This window comes from Hoplias malabaricus, chromosome 3 (genome assembly GCF_029633855.1).
Source record: "Hoplias malabaricus isolate fHopMal1 chromosome 3, fHopMal1.hap1, whole genome shotgun sequence".
Lineage (NCBI taxonomy): Eukaryota > Metazoa > Chordata > Actinopteri > Characiformes > Erythrinidae > Hoplias > Hoplias malabaricus.
In genome coordinates this window covers 67414511-67435858 of record NC_089802.1, presented here as the reverse complement: position 1 = coordinate 67435858, position 21348 = coordinate 67414511, and the positions used below count along the sequence as shown (strand labels likewise).

Below are 21348 nucleotides of genomic sequence, written 5' to 3'. Positions count from 1 at the left end.
AACTGAGTCTAAACGTATCCAAATTTCAATGGTGGTCCATCAGTCCAGAGAACTCAGTTGCACTGCTCAACATTCACATATCAAAAATGTATCTCCAAATGTTTGGAGAAATAATATTTGTTCTGTGACTGTCATCCTTTTCAAATATTTTTCGTTCATTTTTTGATAACTGGTGTTAAATAAAAGTTTAATAAAAGTGTAATAATTAGTGTTTAAAAAAGATGATATGGAACATGAGAGGCATTTGTCCACTAAATTCACATGCTGTTGGTGTGGCCTTCTGGGTCTTTTGTAAACTTATATGTAGTAATAGGACATTAAATTTGCTTGTAATATTTAGATTAGCTTGTCTTAGAGTAGGTTACATTATGAACTAAACATTTTAAATTACTTGAGCCATAGTCATAATAAAATCTGGTATAGAGCAGTTTTATTGATCTGAATATGCAGATAATAAAAACATGAAAACTGACATTTATTGTATGAGGGCAAAGTAAACAGAAGTGGAATGGAACAATGAATTTACTTTATATAATTTGAAAACTTTAAAGTTGAATAAATGTAAATATCATTAAATCATACAATTCCAAAAAGCAAAGCATTCAAGAGAAGAAACCACATATGGGTTTGAGTTATCCATTGTTGCAAAAAACTTATTTCATGTTTTGAAATTGTGCAATTTTTTTTTCTGCCAAAGTCATCAACATTTCCTGCTGTTACCCAAGTCTCCCCAAAAACACTAACAACCAATACTGCCAAGCCGGGAGGGTATAAGCAAGTCACTGTTTCTTTCAGTGGGTTGTTCAATGGGCTACTGAGAAGAAAACATTAACTGCTCAGTTCTGGTATGTTAGGTAACAAACACTAAAATTTGCTGGCACCATGCTGACTGATGAAGAAGGAGAGCCACCTTGACCAGCCAGAGAAAGCAAGGCTAACTATGCTTTCATAGATTTTGGACTCTAATGGCTGAGGAACCACCAGGGGTGAAACTAGAGACCTCCTGAATATAGAGCTGTGAATATAGAGAGCTGAGAATATAGAGCTGATGCTTAAAATGCCGTGCCACAAGCTGCAGTATAATATGGCTGGCACAAAAACAGCTTTCTTCACACACTGTGCCCAGAGGCATGTAATAACATGCACCAAAGAATGTTAATAACAATTTTTAATGAGTATTGTATATTAAAATACCAATGCTTGACATTTATTCAGATATATTTGATAGATTTGAGTGAATTTGTGTCAACATTTTGGCAATCCAAAATTATTTCCACCTTGCTGGCAACAACATGTATTCTGCTCAAAGAAGGTTTTGTTATTTTATCTTAGATCAAAATGATCCAAAAAGGGGAAGACTGGACCTACAGATGCACACAAATGTCTTAAATATGTCTGTTTTTCAATTTTGCTCTTAGCTGGAGTTTTGAGACAGAGATTTCACTTCTTGCAAGTTATGATCCACAGCTCCCTCTAGAAACTGCACCCACAGCAAATCATCTTCCAAACACACATGGGATGACCTGCAACAGAAATGAAACTCAGAGAAGGAACGGACATTTGCAAAGCCTTGTCCTATTTGCACATGTACAGCACCTACAATCCTCATCAGCACTTCTAGTGCAAAAACCTAAAAACCTGTAGTGTGCATTACTGGCATTTAAATCTGGTGCTTGCAATTGCGTTATAGATTTCACTAAAGCAAATTTTTTACATAAATTCCTGTTGTTGTCGTCTACACAGAATGGCATCACAGAATGTGGACTTATAGAAGAACCACAAGGCATAGGATGCCTTCTAGAAATGTCTTCATTAAACATATTTCTCACTTCCCAGCTATAATACAGATTTCTACTTTTCTTAATTGATAGATAATAAAGAGTTGAAATATGATTTGCCTTGAATATTTAAATGGATTATATTTTCACAATTGTGCAACGAAAGTCTACAAAAAATGTATGCAGTATTACCTGATGATCTCTAGTGTTTTCTTTAATATGGCTGCTAGTTTAGATGCCTGAAATAACAGTGACAAAACAATTAAACATAGTTTAAAGATCAACCAAAAAATGTGAGGAATTATTTAGATAGATAGATAGATAGATAGATAGGTAGTATTTATATACTATTTATAGTACTGGGCAAAAGTTTTTGGCACCCTATTTTTTGTTCACATCATATTGTTGTCTTTTTTTTACAAGTAATAAATAAGTAATTATATTAATTATATTAAAAATAATATTTTTGAAGCCATCTTTTCTTTCCAACATTTTTTGCAGGTGGCTAAACCTTTTGCAAATTACTCTGAGTGTGTATATATATGTTTGAAGTGGAAAATTGTGCCATTTTTATAATTATATGTAAATATATCTTACATTTTGGTCAACAGTAGCGCACTCTACTGGTGGATAAAGAGTCAGTATCAGGTCATCAACACTGGAGACAAAAAGCAGAAGAGATATAATCTGTCAAACTATTTCATCATGGTCTTCTGTTACAACGGAATGTGCAGAGATCAGACAAGACCTTTAGAGCTGCCTGACATTCTGACTACATATGGTTTATTACACACTTGTGCAAATGAATTAACTTGGTAAGGAGCATTAGTGTGTGTAGAAAGTGATATTGAAACTATGACACTTGCCAAAAATCGTAAGCTGTGCATTGCTCTTTGGTATTAGAAATCACAGTAAACTTTTAAAATCAGAAACTTTTTACAAGTTATTTATTTTAATGTTTTTTGGACAGAAATGTTATTTTCCTGACCTCAGTTAAACTGGCTTGTTAATTTTATTAATGTAGACTGTAGTTGGTAGTTAAGATGGTAGTTAAAAAAAGAAAACAAATGGCAGTTTAAGATGAACTAACCTTGGGCTGATTTCTCTCACAGTGTCAGCAAGATCATCCATTTGTGTAATGTTTTCAGCTGTATCTACTTTTCCATTTTTTTTAACAGCAAGAGCTAATTTACGCAGAGTTGCTCCTGATGCCTTAATGAGGCCCTGACATTTACATATGAGCTGGCGGTCACTCTCGGACCAGTATGTGTCCTGGTTTCCACGGGCTTCAAGCTCATCATCATCGTCGTCTAGGACATCGCTGAAAGGGTCCAGGCTTTCAGCTAGTGCCTATAGAAGGAACACGAGATATGGAGATCAGGAATGAAGATAATAATTAATACATTTCATTGTTCGGATTTGATGCTGCATAAACTACAGCTCCTAACAGAAAATGCTGAAAACCTATTGAACCATCTTCTGCTTCTCCCACTTAAACATGGTATAAATTATATACGGGTGACTGTCTGTGAGGAGTGTGGTGTGTTCTCCCTGTGTCCATGTGGGTTTTCTCCGGGTGACTGTCTGTGAGGAGTGTGGTGTGTTCTCCCTGTGTCTGCGTGGGTTTCCTCTGGGTGCTCCGGTTTCCTCACACAGTCCAAACTCACATGTTGGTAGGTGGAGTGGCGAATCAAAAATGTCCGTAGGTGTGAGTGAATGTTTGAGTGTGTGTTGCCCTGTGAAGGACTGGCACCCCCTCCAGAGTGTATTCCTGCCTTGTGCCCAATGATTCCAGGTAGGCTCTGGACCCACCGCGACCCTGAACTAAGGGTTACAGATAATAAATGTATAAATTATATATTATGCCCTACAAAAACTCAAGGACCAAAATTAGAACGAAACTAAAACAATTCCATGATCAAGAGTGTGCAAAAAAAACTGTGATATTAGCATTTGCTTTGCTGAGAAAGAACAATTCATATTCACTGCTGTAACAGGGCTCCATTTGGCTACCTACTTGAGCTATCTCCTCTTGAGCATCTTTGACCATCCCAGTGCAAGAAGCTACCATCTGTAACACTGCAGCACAATTATCTGTGAAAGAAATAGACATATTTTGTACACATAAAAATATAAATAGAAAAAGACACTAAAATTCCTTGAGATTGCTTGACACTTAAATACGTTATGCAAATTAAATGATGAATATTTAATAACTTTATATATTTCTTTAAAGGAAAACATGTGTTCAAAAGTTTCAGTAATAAGTGGTAGTGCTCTGCCCATTTGTGCTCCTAAATATCTAGGCCTTTCCTGGGTACTGCTTTTGTACCAAAATCACATTCACAGACACATTTGAGTCGCCAAACCACCAACCAACATTTGTTTTTGGACCGTGGGAGGAAACCCACATGGACACAGGGAGAACAAACTAAACTCCTCACAGACAGTCACACGGAGCAGGACTTTAACCCACAACCTCCAGGTCCCTGGAACTGTGTGACTGCAACACTACCTGCTGCACCACCGTGTGGCCCAATCAGAAATCACTGCTTTATTATTTCCAAGGAAGAAAAAAAAAACATTTACTACTAGGAGTTCACATGGCTGCAATGATGACTCTGTTAAACTGAATGCAAGCTGAGAGCTCTGCACTTACAATATCTGTGTAGAAGCAAATACATGTTATTAGAGTCATAGTCAAGAATTAAAGAGGCTCTCATTGAGGAAGAATGATTTCTTGGTTTTAAACTATATAAAGGGCAATGCTGAAATGAGTCTTTGAGAACTGAGAATTCACAAAAATGCCACTTTCCTGATGATTTCTCAGGGGTTGTTGTGGCCTCTGACAGCTTGTTTATAAGTGAAGTGGACACCAAAAAACTTTAAACTATAAAATTGTTTTTGGTACAAGAACTCACATGAAACAGATACAATGGTCAAACTAGTTTAAAAAAGGGACATATTAGCTTTAAGAATGATAAACTTACCCTAAAAGGAACAAATTATATATTTTTTATAAGATAAAACGTGAATAAATAAAAAATCCTTGACTTGCTTTGGTTAGAATTTGACAAGGAACACAGCTCTATTCATGTCCTGTCTAAATAACCCTGTTCAGAATTTCATTTTTAGTAAAAATCAGTAAAAAATGATTTTTTCTCTGCTTGTTGTTTGTTTTGCTCCATTTGAACTAGTCTTTGTGCTCTTACATAAACGCAAGGAACTCAGACAATTCTGAAGTGCCTCTCATCTATGTAAGACAAAGCACAGTATCAGAACTAGTTTGCAGCCTTAGCCAGATTTTTTAAAATACATGATTTCGAAGATCCAGATCCTCAAATTAATGTGTACTGCACTCAAAAAGGTTTTCACCCATAATACATCAGCTTAATAACAAGACAAATTAAATACAAATTAAAGTGGCAAATTGTTACTGCAGCTTACCCACCTCTTGGCAGCTGGTCGAACTGATCACACGATGCCCAGACACCACCTGTAGATGTTAGCTGTTCTGGAGATAAACTACAGAAATAAAATATAAAAAAAGAACAAGCAGTTTATACGCTTGCTTAAAAAGTTTAGAAATACCATTCAAAATGTCTGAATTGCTGTTTATTCAACAGCATATAAAAACATTTTTGTATACATGTATCTTATTCTAATGACATTAGCACTAGCATTACATAATGACTGAGAAAGATGAATACTGTGAAGACTATTATTAAAAAAACAAACAAACAAACAATAACCTAATAACTGTTTGCTCAGTTCTGGAAATCCAGAGAAATCTCAGTATAGGGAAAAAGGCCAGAAACCACTGTTGAACATGGAAGAGTATCGAGCACTCAGTCAACAAGGCACAAGAAGACATCAGCCCACTCTAATAGCTATAGCCACATGGGCTTGGGATCTGCAGTCACTATCTGCAGCGGAATCAGGGAATTAAACCACTTATGCACTAAGAAAGCCATAGAACAAACCCCACAAGGTTCACTGGCACCTAATTATCTAAGATGCTCCAAAAGACAGAGGAAATAGTGCTGTGGATGGGAGCAGAGAGAAGCAAATTCAACAATCAAAAACTGTGATAAATACTGTTTAAAGTAACTTGATCCAAGTGAACCTTTGTCATCTGTGCTTTGCTTAACTCCTTATTATCCTTAAAGAAAAGAGTATGGGTTCCAGTTTGATACCTTTCCTTTGTGAAATGGAATTGATGTTTTTTACTCTAATGTGTCTTGGTGACCAAGAGTTGAAATGTTTAGGGGTGGCATGGTGGCGCAGCAGGAAGTGTCGCAGTCACACAGCTCCAGCAACTTGGAGACTGTGGGTTCAAGTCCCGCTCAGGGTGACTGTCTGTGAGGAGTTTGGTGTGTTCTCCCTGTGTCTGCGTGGGTTTCCTCTGGGTGCTCCGGTATCCTCCCATGGTCCAAAAACAAAAGTTGTGGATTGGTGACTCAAAAGTGTCCATAAATGTGAGTGAGTGTGTGTCGCCTTGCAAAGGACTGGTGCCCCCTCCAGGGTGTGTTCCTGTCTTGCGCCCTGTGATTTCGGGTAGGCTCTGGACCCACCCTGAACTGGATAAGTGGTTAAAGACAATGATTGAATGAATTATGTTTAGGATATTTTCTTGTTTGCTATATCTGTGCTATGTTCTTGGTTAAAAATAAAATGGAGTTCACGAGTCATTTCCACTGAAATTGAGAGTTGGCGTTGACTCAGAATCTGGAGTCTTAGGACCTTTATTGAAGTCAGGGACACTAAGTGCTTCGATAACTGCACTTCATCAAGAGTGCATTGTGTCAACCATTTATTCAAAAGGCATGGTCACTTTGTTCAATGATTGCAACTAATTCTTTTTTATCCAGAAATGTAGACCATTTATCAACTTGAAATCTCACTATGCAGTATTGCAACTTCAGAAGTACAACTGTTTCACTGAGTGCCCCTGATGTGTTTATCCTACAGATGCTGTGCTATGTAATTGGAAGGTGAATAAAACAGAGCTGTAGATACCTCTGTAAGGGAGAGGTCAGGAGGATGTCCAGCAGCTGAACTACACCATTCAGAACTTCCACAGTGGCTTCTCTGACTAACTTACGCAAAGTGATACCTACAGGAAGCAAGTGAGCCTGTTTAAATATGAAATTATTTTCATGCTCTTAGGTTATCACTGATATGAATTCAGGTATAGTTTACATTCATTCCATAAATCAAATGTTCATTATAGATCTAGTCAACATGTAAACTTTGTATGTCACCAGAGGTCTTCAGAACTCATCATGAACATGCAAAAATAGTACAGCAACAGGTTTCAAATGTGTCAACACACCTATACAGGAAACGGGTTTTCTTTGTTCTTTTAGATTTTAAAATAGTCATATATCATAAAACACATGCTTTTAAAATATGAATTTAGATTTTTTTTTTATTTAAAAAATTCAGGCATCAAATTTGATATTTGCAACAGAAGCGATTTAATACACTCAATACACTTAAATAAAAAGGTGTGATAACACAAGCATTAACTCTACATAGAGGCCTTATAAAACTTAGTTTAATATCAGAATGTCTGTAAATAATTTCCTATATAATGTGTTCAGCATGATGTTTGATGGGACAATAGATACACCAGAATATGGGCAAATAAATTTTAAGGGAAGATGGTAAACGGAAAAGATTACATAGTGTGTCCTTATCTCGCTAGTTCTTTTCAAGACAATGAAAAAATAAGAAAAGGCTAATCCAGCTTCAAGCAACTCACCTTCACTCTTTGGTAACCAGTAATAAACTGTGGAAAGTGACAATACACTCTTCTGAATAGACTCCGCTAGATTTGCACAGCCCTTAAAAATGGGAGAGAGGGGTTTAGTATTAAATAGAATTGAGAACACAGGCAGCATATCATTCAATGTCAAATAAAACCATTCTGTGAATAAGAGCATAGAGAAAACCCTGGTGTAAAAACGTCTCAGGCAAAATCCAGTTATCAGTGTCAGGCACTTTCTTTTTGGTTACAGTATCCCTGTTGTACTCAGAAAACCATATAATTTCTAAATCTAAATTACGATAATTATATATTGTCATATGATTTTGCTTGGTATGTCATTTCCATCAAAACAAAATTATTATATTCTAGGGTTACAAATAAAGTCAGTTTATATTTGCTGCCATTTAGAGGACTGCACTAACACTGTCAAGAGGGTTGACATTGTGTTTAAATTAAAACTAGACTTCCATATATTATCCATTCCGTATATTATCCATGTAAGACAAATGCACTAGAAAACAAATGATACAGAGACACTCAATTGGGAATTTATTCAACACAGCAGTTGAAATTTCTTGCCTATTCTATGCTGAACAAGCAAGGTTCTGTCTAGCCATAGTGTGTCACCGTGCAAGAGAATTCAGGCTTAAAACTCATTTACTCCACAGTAACTAAGCCTCTCATCAGAAAGAATCATAAGGATAGACTACATTTTGCTAAGGAGCATTTTATTTGGATGAAAGAATTCATCCAAAGTTTACTTTAAGTATGAGAGAAAGTTTGTTGTCAGACAGAACAGAAAGTGTGTGAAGCAATCAATAAAAAATGTTTTGCTGCATGTTTCTTAGCAGAAGATTGGCCAATGACAAGGGGGCAATGTGAATGCTAATGTTTATCAGAACATCCTTTTCTGAGCCAGATAGAGAATCTCTGAAATATCACTGGAGACAAACTCACAGCACTTCCTCCTCATTTAAAGCTGTAATCGTGAAAAAGATTAATCTGTAATCTTTTCTGCTACAATGATTACAGGTGTATGTAGACAGTATATAAGGATTTGAGAAAGCAATAAATAATTACATAACCATATTAAAATCCATCTTTTCACTTGAACAGAATCTAAAGATTGTATGAAATATAACAGCAATAAAATCAGACTCACTTCTTCTGACGGGAGCGGTGGTTTGGAGAAGGCTAGACTGAGTTTAGTTGCATCCTGTGATAAAGCCTTCACTGCCTGAGCTGGGAAAGAGGACAACAAAACTTTACATGTGTTGTACTCACTAGTCAAGCAAAAACACTGGTATAGAAATATTCCCAGATATTCAGAACATGAAAACACTCAACTCAGAATCTCCCAGAAGTTTGACAAATTAAAGGCCCCATTTGACTCATTTGATTCTCCATCTGAAAAAACATCAAAACAAAATTAGGCAGTCTTGTGCATCATTGCTGACTCTACATAAAAACTTGTAAGGTTCTAAATATAGATCAGCATTTTTCAAACCAGCTACACATTCAAAAATAAAACTTAAAGCAATTTAACTTTCTAAAAAGAGATGTTTAATTTGTTTTCACAGTTTCACCAGATGCTGACAGATAAACAGCTGTATGCCTCTTTAGACTGACACAGCTGTCTGTCATCGGTGTTATCTGGGCGTCTAGGTTTGGTGGCTGCCAGGAGAATGGTACTTGTCTGACTGAATTGTGCAAAATGTAAAATTTGATGGAGGGGGTATTACGGTTTGGGTTTGTTTTTCAGGAGTTGGGTTCAGCCCCTTAGTTCCAGTGAAAGGAACTCCAAGACATTTTGGACAATTTCATGCTCCCAAATTTGTGGGAACAGTTTGGGGATGGCCCCTACCTGTTCCAACATGACTGTGCACCAGTGCACCAAGCAGGATCAATAAAGCATAAAGACCAGGATGAGTGAATTTGGTGTGGAAGAACCTGACTGGCCTGCACAGAGTCCTGACCTCAACCTTTGGAATGAATTAGAGCGAAGAATGTGAGCCAGGCCTTCTCGTTCAACCTCAGTGTCTGCCCTCACCAATGCTGGAAGAATGGTGGAAAATTAAGCACTCTTAAACTTTGTGGAAAGCCATCCCAGATTAGCTGAAGCTGTCATAGTCGCAAAGAGTGGGCAGACATCATATTAAACTCTATGGATTAAGAATGGGATGTCACTCAAATTCATATGCTTACAAAGGCACATGAGCATATATTTTTTGGCAATATAGCGTACATTAAAAGAAATATACCCTGTACTTGAGGACAGCTGCTGTGGCCTATCCTGATATGTTTAGTCTAAAAATGACATTTTAATTTTTTATTTCAGGGTAACAATTTCCTCCAAATGATGGTATTTTCTCTCTTTTAAGGGTTTTATTTTTTTTTTAAATTATAATAAATATTAAATTAATAAACCACACCACTCCATCCAGTCAGGTTTGATTTTGTTATTATAAGGCAGTAAAGTATCTGCAATTAGGTGTTAGAACTCATTAAATTAATTATCTGCACTTTTCAGTTCAGTCGTCTTTCCCTTACCCTGCAGAAACTACATTGAAAATAAAACATGACACTGTCGACCCTCCTTCTTATCGTTATCATAAATTAACAGGCTCTCTGACCAACTCTCAAGTGCAGCTCTTTAATAGCAATGTGTTCTGACGAGTTTTGCTAGTGTTGAAGTGTGCTACCATAGTTTTAGTAAAGCCGCCTAAATTAAATGACAGAACATTTTAATAAACTAAAATATTCCCAACAGAAACATAAACAGGACCTGACTATAACCTAAATTAAGTAATTACCCTGATCTGGACATTTTTATATGTTTTGTTTCTTTATGTATTTGATTCACAATGTACAGGTCTAGATCACTCGTCAAAATTGTATAATACAGACGATGAAAACAGAATTATGGTAAACACATTAAAAACGTTTATCTGCGCATGCGCACAGTCGCTACATAGCTATATATCGATAGGCAGCGTGTTTTGTGGTAAAGCAAACGAAATAAATGTAGGTTTATCCTAGAAATTTATTAAGTGACACTCTGCAATACATTGTAACCGTGTACCGGACAACTAAAACCAAAATCAGAGTTTAAATACGCCAAATTTATTTACATTTCTGAGACGTGAGAAGCTATCTTTTATTAGCAGTCAAAAAGGTAAACAAACCCGTAATAACGTGGACAAACACCTTACCTTTCACCCGCTCTCGAATACATTTGACTGCGTTGGACACATTTCGTAAAGGGAGCAGAGCATCTGCGCATGAGTTATCCGAAAAATCCGCACTCATGACAACTTTACACAACTCTGTACAACTGATTCTTTGGGGGAACCAACGTGCTGTACTGAAGTCAAGCCAGCCTCCACTTGGAAAAGCTTGGTCAAGCCAGCCCCCACTTAGATTTGGTGGAACGTCGTATTCTGAACATTACGGTAATAGCGTGCAGAGGAACAAATTTCTAAATAAAAGCCAAAAGTCAATGACAGGAAATGTATGTAATAATAAATAATTTTCTAAACAAATAATAAATGGATAAACAACAAATATTTGCTATTTTGTGGAAATGATGAAGATTTTAGGACATGACTCTCAAGTCACTCTGATGTGCCATTTATAAAAAAGGCCCTTTGTGTAGTCCTATGTCTGTAAATTTATTTCCAAATTTAAATAATTATTAAAAAGAAACCTTTAGTTTGCACAGAACAATTACACTTCATAATCATAGTACAACACCTGATTATGTCACTCAATTAATATAAAGTCATTCTGATGTGTCATTTCAAAATAAAGGCCCTTTGAATTGTCCCATTTCTGTAAATTAATTTCCAAATTTAAATAATTATTAAAAAGAAACCTTTAGTTTGCACAGAACAATTTCACTTCATAATCATAGTACCACACCTGATTATGTCACTCATTAAATATAAAGTCATTCTGATGTGTCATTTCAAAATAAAAGCCCATTGAATTGTCCCATTTCTGTAAATTTAATTTCAAATGTAAATAATTATTAAAAGGAAACCTTTAGTTTGCACAGAACAATTTCACTTCATAATCATAGTACCACACCTGATTATGTCACTCATGTAATATGAAGTCATTCTGATGTGTCATTTCAAAATAAAGGCCATTTGAATTGTCCCATTTCTGTAAATTTAATTCCAAATTTATATCATTATTAAATGTGAACCATTAGTTTGCACAGAACAATTTCACTTCATAATCATAGTACCACACCTGATTATGTCACTCACTGAATATGAAGTCATTCTGGTGTGCCATTTTAAAAAAGAACTATTGTAAATGATCACATTTCAGCTATATTCACTCCGGATGTTGGAATTGTTATTAAAAGGAATCCTCCAGTTTGCACACACCACTTTCACTTTATAATGAAAGTACACCCCCTAAATATATGTCTCTCACTTAATATCAAGTCATTCTTGTGTGCCATTTCAGATTAGGACCACTGTAATCAATCAGATTTAAATTATATTCACTGTAGATGTTGAGATTGTTAATAAAAGGAATCCTCCAGTTTGTAAACACTACTTTCACTTCATAATGATAGTACAGCACATGCAAGCATCAATCATTTAATGTCATACTATTGTAGTGTGTCTAATTTGTTCATCCACTCAATACATCCAGATCACATTACTGATATAATGCACGACGCGGTTCCTCAGCGCCTTCAAGAGTAGTCGACTCATGTACCGAGTGATTACTCCAGTGTGAATCGAAGGAACTGGCGTTAGAAGCGTGCTGGAGTCACTCCCTCGCTGGTGGATTACCCCTTCAGGTCCGGGGAATTTTTTTGGGGGGGGTTAAGGGTGGGGGCTGTTAGCCTCCGACTTCAGGACAAGGGAAGTGAGGCTAACAGGGGCGCACCTCTGGGGGATCCATGGTTAAAGAAATCCCTCAAGAGTTCGCCCATCAGACCCCCTAAACCCTTAACAGTTCCAGTACAGGACGTCGTTGCAGGGCCCCCTGCCTCCGTGGACGTTGTCGCAGGGCCCCCTGCCTCCGTGGCGTCGTCGCAGGGCCCCCTGCCTCCGTGGACGTTGTCGCAGGGCCCCCTGCCTCCGTGGACATCGTCGCAGGGCCTCCTGCCTCCGTGGACGTCGTCGCAGGGCCTCCTGTCTCTGTGGACGTCGTCGCAGGGCCTCTCGTCTCCGTGGACGTCGTCGCAGGGCCCTCTGCTCCCAAGGATGTCGCTGCACTCCCTCCTGATCTCCAGGAGAAGCTTGCAAGCCTCTTGGCACGTCTGGAGGTCTCCGTGAAGGCGGCACCCGCCGCTCCTGTCTCCGTGAAGGCGGCACCAGCCGCTCCTGTCTCTGTGAAGGCGGCACCAGCCGCTCCTGTCTCCGTGAAGGTGGCACCAGCCGCTCCTGGACCCGTGACTGTGGCTCCGGCCGCTTCTGCACCCGTGACTGTGGCTCTGGTCGCTTCAGGTCGTGTCCCCATAACTGTGCCCAGGCTGGTTCCTCAGACTTCCCCTCAGACATTTGCCAGTCCTGGGCATCCCCCAGTTGTTTTGATTCCCATGTCTGTTCCTGTCCTGGTTCCTGTCTTAGTCCTCGTCCCTGTACCTGTGTCTGCCTTTGTCTCTGTTCCCGTCCCTGTCACTGTGTTCGTGTCAGTCCCGGTAAACGTCCTGGTCCCTGTTCCCCTGCCAAGTCTTATCCAGTCCCCTGTTAATCCAGTCCAGTCCACATTTCAGTCTTATGTCTTATCACCTGTCTCTTCACCTGTCTTGTCTTCAGTCCAGTCTCCATTTCAACCCTCTGTCCTGTCTCAAGTCCAGTCTCCTGTCCATTCCCAACACCCAGTCCCGTCACCTGTCCTGCCTCATGTCCAGTCCCCGTATACATCCAGTGTTCAATCAAATGTCCTGTCCCCTGTTCAGTCACTTGTCTTGTCTCCCTTCCAGTCCACTGTCCTGTCCCCTGCTCCTGTCCAATCTTCTGTCTCTGGTTCTGTCCTGTCCTCAGTTATGTCCCCTGTCTCGTCACCAGTCTCTGCTCCTGTCCAGTCCCATTACCCAGTTCTGCCACATGTTCTGTCTCCATTCCAGTCCCCTGTCCTGTCACCTGCCCATGTCCAGTCTTCTGTCCCTAAACCTGTTCAGTCACCTGCTTCTGTCTCCAGTTCCTAGTCTCGTCCAATCCCCGTTCCCATCCATTGTCCTATCCAATGTCAAGCACCCTGTCCAGTTTCCTGCTCCGGTCCAGTCTCATGTGTCCTGTCTAGTCCTTTCCAGTCTCAAGTCCTGTCTCCTTTTCCCTTTTTTCAGTCACCCGTTCAGTCCCGTCTGCTCTCCAGTTTTGTCTCCAGTCCGTCCCCCTCTTCATTCCAGTATTTCATCACCCGTCTCTAGTTCTGTCTTGTCCCGTTTCTGTCCTCTGTCTTGTCCCAAGTCTCTTCTCCTGTAGCCTCCCTTTGTCAGCCTCCTGTCCTGTCCTGTGTCCAGTCTCCTATATCCGGTCCGGTCATGTCCCCAGCTCCTGTGTCTGTTCTGTTGTGTCTGTTGTCCTTGTCTCCGCCCATGTCCCGCCTTTGTTCCGCCTCCTTGTCCGCTGTCCTCGTTATCTGTCTCAGGTGTGTCTCGTTTGTATGTAGTATTTAAGTTTCCTTGTGTCACTTCCTGTTATCGGTCATTTGTTTTGCTCTTTCCCAGTCAAGTCATGTCGTTTCGTTTTGTGTTGTTAACTTCCTAGTCAAGACGTTTCGTTTAGTTTCCCAGTCATGTTGTTTCTTCCTTTTTCATAGTCATATGGTGTTGTTTCTCTCCCACTTAAAGTCAGGTTGTTTTTGTTTCCTAGTCGTTTCATTTTGATTCCAAAGTCATGTCGGTTTGTGCAATTCTCATTTGTAGTCATGTCATTTTGTTTTTCTCCCCAAGCCTTGTCATTTCTTTCCTCTAAGTATCGTTGTTTCGCCTCCAGTGTATCTGTGTCTTGTTTCTTAGTTTGGTCTGTCTCTGTTGTTTTCCTCAATTCATTTCATATGTCTAGTTGTTTCCGTAGTTGCCAGTCTTTGTTTTGTTGTATCTTTTGTTTCATTAAAATTACTGTGTTTTAGCAAGTGCGTCCGCCTCCGTCAGTCTGCCCCGCTAATCGTGACATTCACTGAGTGACGCCATAGGAGAAGTACTATTGGTTCCATGAAGAACCATCTTTCGGAATATTTTAAATGTGTAAAAAAGCCACAGTCACGGGTGGAGAAGCGGCCGGAGCCACAGTCACGGGTGCAGAAGCGGCCGGAGCCACAGTCACGAGTCCAGGAGCGGCTGGTGCCACCTTCACGGAGACAGGAGCGGCGGGTGCCGCCTTCACGGAGACCTCCAGACGTGCCAAGAGGCTTGCAAGCTTCTCCTGGAGATCAGGAGGGAGTGCAGCGACATCCTTGGGAGCAGAGGGCCCTGCGACGACGTCCACGGAGACGAGAGGCCCTGCGACGACGTCCACAGAGACAGGAGGCCCTGCGACGACGTCCACGGAGGCAGGAGGCCCTGCGACGATGTCCACGGAGGCAGGGGGCCCTGCGACGACGTCCACGGAGGCAGGGGGCCCTGCGACGACGCCACGGAGGCAGGGGGCCCTGCGACAACGTCCACGGAGGCAGGGGGCCCTGCAACGACGTCCTGTACTGGAACTGTTAAGGGTTTAGGGGGTCTGATGGGCGAACTCTTGAGGGATTTCTTTAACCATGGATCTCCCAGAGGTGCGCCCCTGTTAGCCTCACTTCCCTTGTCCTGAAGTCGGAGGCTAACAGCCCCCACCCTTAACCCCCCCAAAAAAAATTCCCCGGACCTGAAGGGGTAATCCACCAGCGAGGGAGTGACTCCAGCATGCTTCTAACGCCAGCTCCTTCGATTCACACTGGAGTAATCACTCGGTACATGAGTCGACTACTCTTGAAGGCGCTGAGGAACCGCGTCGTGCATTATATCAGTAATGTGATCTGGATGTAATGAGTGGATGAACAAATTAGACACACTACAATAGTATGACATTAAATGATTGATGCTTGCATGTGCTGTACTATCATTATGAAGTGAAAGTAGTGTTTACAAACTGGAGGATTCCTTTTATTAACAATCTCAACATCTACAGTGAATATAATTTAAATCTGATTGATTACAGTGGTCCTAATCTGAAATGGCACACAAGAATGACTTGATATTAAGTGAGAGACATATATTTAGGGGGTGTACTTTCATTATAAAGTGAAAGTGGTGTGTGCAAACTGGAGGATTCCTTTTAATAACAATTCCAACATCCGGAGTGAATATAGCTGAAATGTGATCATTTACAATAGTTCTTTTTTAAAATGGCACACCAGAATGACTTCATATTCAGTGAGTGACATAATCAGGTGTGGTACTATGATTATGAAGTGAAATTGTTCTGTGCAATCTAAAGGTTTCTTTTTAATAATTATTTACATTTGAAATTAAATTTACAGAAATGGGACAATTCAATGGGCTTTTATTTTGAAATGACACATCAGAATGACTTCATATGAAGTGAGTGACATAATCAGGTGTGGTACTATGATTATGAAGTGAAATTGTTCTGTGCAAACTAAAGGTTTCCTTTTAATAATTATTTAAATTTGGAAATAAATTTACAGAAATGGGACAATTCAAAGAGCTTTTATTTTAAAATGACACATCAGAATGACTTGATATTTAATGAGTGACATAATCAGGTGTGGTACTATGATTATGAAGTGAAATTAATCTGTGCAAACTAAAGGTTTCCTTTTAATAATTATTTAAATTTGGAAATAAATTTACAGAAATGGGACAATTCAAAGGGCCTTTATTTTGAAATGACACATCAGAATGACTTCATATTACATGAATGACATAATCAGGTGTGGTACTATGATTATGAAGTGAAATTGTTCTGTGCAAACTAAAGGTTTCCTTTTAATAATTATTTAAATGTGGAATTAAATTTACAGATATGGGACAATTCAATGGGCTTTTATTTTGAAATGACACATCAGAATGACTTCATATGAAGTGAGTGACATAATCAGGTGTGGTACTATGATTATGAAGTGAAGTTGTTCTGTGCAAACTAAAGGTTTCTTTTTAATAATTATTTACATTTGAAATTAAATTTACAGAAATGGGACAATTCAAAGAGCTTTTATTTTGAAATGACACATCAGAATGACTTTATATTTAATGAGTGACATAATCAGGTGTGGTACTATGATTATGAAGTGAAATTGTTCTGTGCAATCTAAAGGTTTCTTTTTAATAATTATCTAAATTTTGGAATTAAATTTACAGAAATGGGACAATTCAAAGAGCTTTTATTTTGAAATGACACATCAGAATGACTTCATATTACATGAGTGACATAATCAGGTGTTGTACTATGACTATGAAGTAAAATTGTTCTGTGCAATCTAAAGGTTTCTTTTTAATAATGATCTAAATTTTGGAATTAAATTTACAGAAATGGGACAATTCAAAGAGCTTTTATTTTGAAATGACACATCAGAATGACTTCATATGAAGTGAGTGACATAATCAGGTGTGGTACTATGATTATGAAGTGAAATTGTTCTGTGCAAACTAAAGGTTTCCTTTTAATAATTATTTAAATGTGGAATTAAATTTACAGATATGGGACAATTCAATGGGCTTTTATTTTGAAATGACACATCAGAATGACTTCATATGAAGTAAGTGACATAATCAGGTGTGGTACTATGATTATGAAGTGAAGTTGTTCTGTGCAAACTAAAGGTTTCTTTTTAATAATGATCTAAATTTTGGAATTAAATTTACAGAAATGGGACAATTCAAAGAGCTTTTATTTTGAAATGACACATCAGAATGACTTCATATGAAGTGAGTGACATAATCAGGTGTGGTACTATGATTATGAAGTGAAATTGTTCTGTGCAAACTAAAGGTTTCCTTTTAATAATTATTTAAATTTGGAAATAAATGTACAGAAATTGGACAATTCAAATGGCCTTTATTTTGAAATGACACATCAGAATGACTTCATATTACATGAGTGACATATTCAGGTGTGGTACTATGATTATGAAGTGAAATTGTTCTGTGCAAACTAAAGGTTTCCTTTTAATAATTATTTAAATTTGGAAATAAATTTACAGAAATGGGACAATTCAAAGGGCCTTTATTTTGAAATGACACATCAGAATGACTTCATATTACATGAGTGACATAATCAGGTGTGGTACTATGATTATGAAGTGAAATTGTTCTGTGCAAACTAAAGGTTTCTTTTTAATAATTATCTAAATTTGGAAATTAATTTACAGAAATGGGACAATTCAAAGGGCCTTTATTTTGAAATGACACATCAGAATGACTTCATATTACATGAGTGACATAATCAGGTGTTGTACTATGACTATGAAGTGAAATTGTTCTGTGCAAACTAAAGGTTTCTTTTTAATAATTATTTAAATTTGGAAATAAATTTACAGAAATGGGACAATTCAAAGGGCCTTTATTTTGAAATGACACATCAGAATGACTTCATATTACATGAGTGACATAATCAGGTGTTGTACTATGACTATGAAGTGAAATTGTTCTGTGCAATCTAAAGGTTTCTTTTTAATAATGATCTAAATTTTGGAATTAAATTTACAGAAATGGGACAATTCAAAGAGCTTTTATTTTGAAATGACACATCAGAATGACTTCATATGAAGTGAGTGACATAATCAGGTGTGGTACTATGATTATGAAGTGAAATTGTTCTGTGCAAACTAAAGGTTTCCTTTTAATAATTATTTAAATGTGGAATTAAATTTACAGATATGGGACAATTCAATGGGCTTTTATTTTGAAATGACACATCAGAATGACTTCATATGAAGTAAGTGACATAATCAGGTGTGGTACTATGATTATGAAGTGAAGTTGTTCTGTGCAAACTAAAGGTTTCTTTTTAATAATGATCTAAATTTTGGAATTAAATTTACAGAAATGGGACAATTCAAAGAGCTTTTATTTTGAAATGACACATCAGAATGACTTCATATGAAGTGAGTGACATAATCAGGTGTGGTACTATGATTATGAAGTGAAATTGTTCTGTGCAAACTAAAGGTTTCCTTTTAATAATTATTTAAATTTGGAAATAAATGTACAGAAATTGGACAATTCAATGGGCTTTTATTTTGAAATGACACATCAGAATGACTTCATATGAAGTGAGTGACATAATCAGGTGTGGTACTATGATTATGAAGTGAAATTGTTCTGTGCAAACTAAAGGTTTCTTTTTAATAATTATTTAAATTTGGAAATAAATTTACAGAAATGGGACAATTCAAAGGGCCTTTATTTTGAAATGACACATCAGAATGACTTGATATTCAGTGAGTGACATAATCAGATGTGGTACTATGATTATGAAGTGAAATTGTTCTGTGCAAACTAAAGGTTTCCTTTTAATAATTATTTAAATTTGGAAATTAATTTACAGAAATGGGACAATTCAAAGGGCCTTTATTTTGAAATGACACATCAGAATGACTTTATATTAATTGAGTGACATAATCAGGTGTTGTACTATGATTATGAAGTGTAATTGTTCTGTGCAAACTAAAGGTTTCTTTTTAATAATTATTTAAATTTGGAAATAAATTTACAGACAGGACTACACAAAGGGCCTTTTTTATAAATGGCACATCAGAGTGACTTGAGAGTCATGTCCTAAAATCTTCATCATTTCCACAAAATAGCAAATATTTGTTGTTTATCCATTTATAATTTGTTTAGAAAATTATTTATTATTACATACATTTCCTGTCATTGACTTTTGGCTTTTATTTAGAAATTTGTTCCTCTGCACGCTATTACCGTAATGTTCAGAATACGACGTTCCACCAAATCTAAGTGGGGGCTGGCTTGACCAAGCTTTTCCAAGTGGAGGCTGGCTTGACTTCAGTCGTGCTGTCGGGTATTTTTTCGTCGTAATGACTTAAGGATGGGACGCGATAACAGTGAAGCTTAAAATAAAAATTAAACGTAATATTAAAAAAATATAAAATCTGTGATTATTCCGCAAGTATCAACGTATTTAAGACATTATCAACAAATAGTAGCAAAATAAAACAACGCTGATAATGGGAAAAATATATGCAGCCTGTAGAGGTCGCTCTCGATTGAAGGAGGCCCTTCCTCTGATCCCGCCTCATTTCCGGCATTTTGGTGTTTTAGGGACATGTATTATTAATCAGATACATTTATAAAACTGACGAAGGTGGGTCAAATAATAACAAATGCTTTAAGTGAAGACGTTTTAAGTATTACAGATAGGAGATCGTTTCAACTCCAACATGTAGACTGAGGAAAATAGCCTTTTGTTAGAAACTTTACATTTGTATATATGAAACTTGAAACATATCAAGTTAATGACAAAAAAATTGACACTTATTTTGCTTGAATATACATTTTAAAGAGCAGGGAGCCGTGAGAACGTAGCAGAGTAAATGTAATCTTTACATCTTTTACGTTTAATTAAGTAATTCTGGATAGGCTTAATAAATAGGGACGGTACATGTTATATTATAATAAAGCTCATACATGCAAATTATGAGACTTATTAAAACTTAAGTCTGACACAAGATGTCATGTCAATATGATCCATTACTTAACAGCTGCCTTTTAAACAAATGTATATATTCCTTTTCATCTTTGAGTTTATTTTGTTTAAAATCATTTTTGAAATAATATTGGTAACACTTCACAATACTGGTGCACAAATAGGCATATATTAATACGTCATTAATAGTGACTAAATACATATATTAATGCTTAATATATCAGGAAATAACAAAGGATATATATTAATGACCACGTTAGTCGTAAATAGCCATTAACAAAGGTAAACATTAAATATCAATATCTTGTTAATTCAGTCTGCTAATTACCACTATGACTTTCCTTATTAATTAAGATCCTTTACATACTGGATCTATTTGGATACTGTGTGTTACATATATTTGTGCATTGATGTAGGCAAAATTATAGGCAGGGATATGAGCAGAATCATTGACTTGGAACCAGTCTACACACATGCCCTCACATACAGTGGACAGGTTCACACAGCTTTTGTGCTTTTGGACTGTGGGAAGAAACACATGCAGGCATAGTCCCACCTGCTAAGAGTCTATTTAAGGACCATGCTGTCTATTGACTACACCACTGCTTTGGCCCTTGTTGGTGGTGGGTTCACATGACCCTCATGTTTTTCCAGGCTAATCCCGTCCAGGTTACATGGATTAGGTTTTGGGCACTAAAAAAAAATATGAGGAGGACTGCGAAACACTCAAGTCTCTGCCATTACCAGCAGTTTCTTTCTGCTCAGGTTGAGACAAGGACCCAACACTGAGCGGCGTCTTCTATGAAATTATAAAGCTCTCTGCTCAGGCGTGTGTCGTTGAGTCTGATTACTATGGCGCCCTGCCCCCTCTAGTGGCCGGTGACGGGGTGAGAGCAGAAATAAAAAATGTAAAGGAAAAAAAAAAAAAATTAAATATATATATATATATATATATATATATATATATATATATATATATATATATATAATGAACGATTCTGTTACAAAATTCTTTTAATTTTTTTCCACAACCCAATTCAGTAATATTCTTTTTAGTTTGGCCTTCACCCCACCACAGCTTCAAAGGCCATATATTGAACGTGTAAGAGAGAGCAACAAGCAAGATAAAAACCTAAAAGGACTGAAATGTAATTAA

General features: G+C 37.6%; 1 protein-coding gene across 2 annotated transcripts; it reads right to left on the bottom strand.

The window, feature by feature from the left end:
• Window positions 1–420: 420 nt before the first annotated feature.
• On the bottom strand, window positions 421–19625 carry ccndbp1 (cyclin D-type binding-protein 1). 2 transcript variants are annotated; one of them, XM_066665208.1, is made up of 12 exons: window positions 19545–19625; window positions 10764–10914; window positions 8899–8958; window positions 8714–8793; window positions 7546–7627; window positions 6798–6894; window positions 5230–5303; window positions 3796–3872; window positions 2869–3128; window positions 2376–2436; window positions 1971–2017; window positions 421–1523 (listed from the first exon to the last, which is right to left on the bottom strand). In XM_066665208.1, the coding sequence occupies exons 2-12, from the start codon at window positions 10858–10860 to the stop codon at window positions 1415–1417; spliced, it is 1044 nt and encodes a 347-aa protein (XP_066521305.1). In that variant the 5' UTR covers window positions 10861–10914; window positions 19545–19625; the 3' UTR covers window positions 421–1414. The 2 variants fall into 2 exon arrangements, with proteins under 2 accessions (XP_066521305.1, XP_066521304.1); XM_066665207.1 differs by lacking the exon at window positions 19545–19625 and having other exon boundaries at window positions 10764–10963.
• Between the last annotated feature and the right edge of the window lie 1723 nt (window positions 19626–21348).

Coding starts and splice junctions, on each gene's coding strand:
- ccndbp1 (XM_066665208.1), bottom strand. CDS start 10,860: ATGAGTGCGGATTTTTCGGATAACTCATGCGCAGATGCTCTGCTCCCT. Junction 7,628..8,713: donor CACCGCTCCCGTCAGAAGAA/GTGAGTCTGATT, acceptor CCCATTTTTAAG/GGCTGTGCAAATCTAGCGGA. Junction 5,304..6,797: donor CTGACCTCTCCCTTACAGAG/GTATCTACAGCT, acceptor TTATTTCTGTAG/TTTATCTCCAGAACAGCTAA.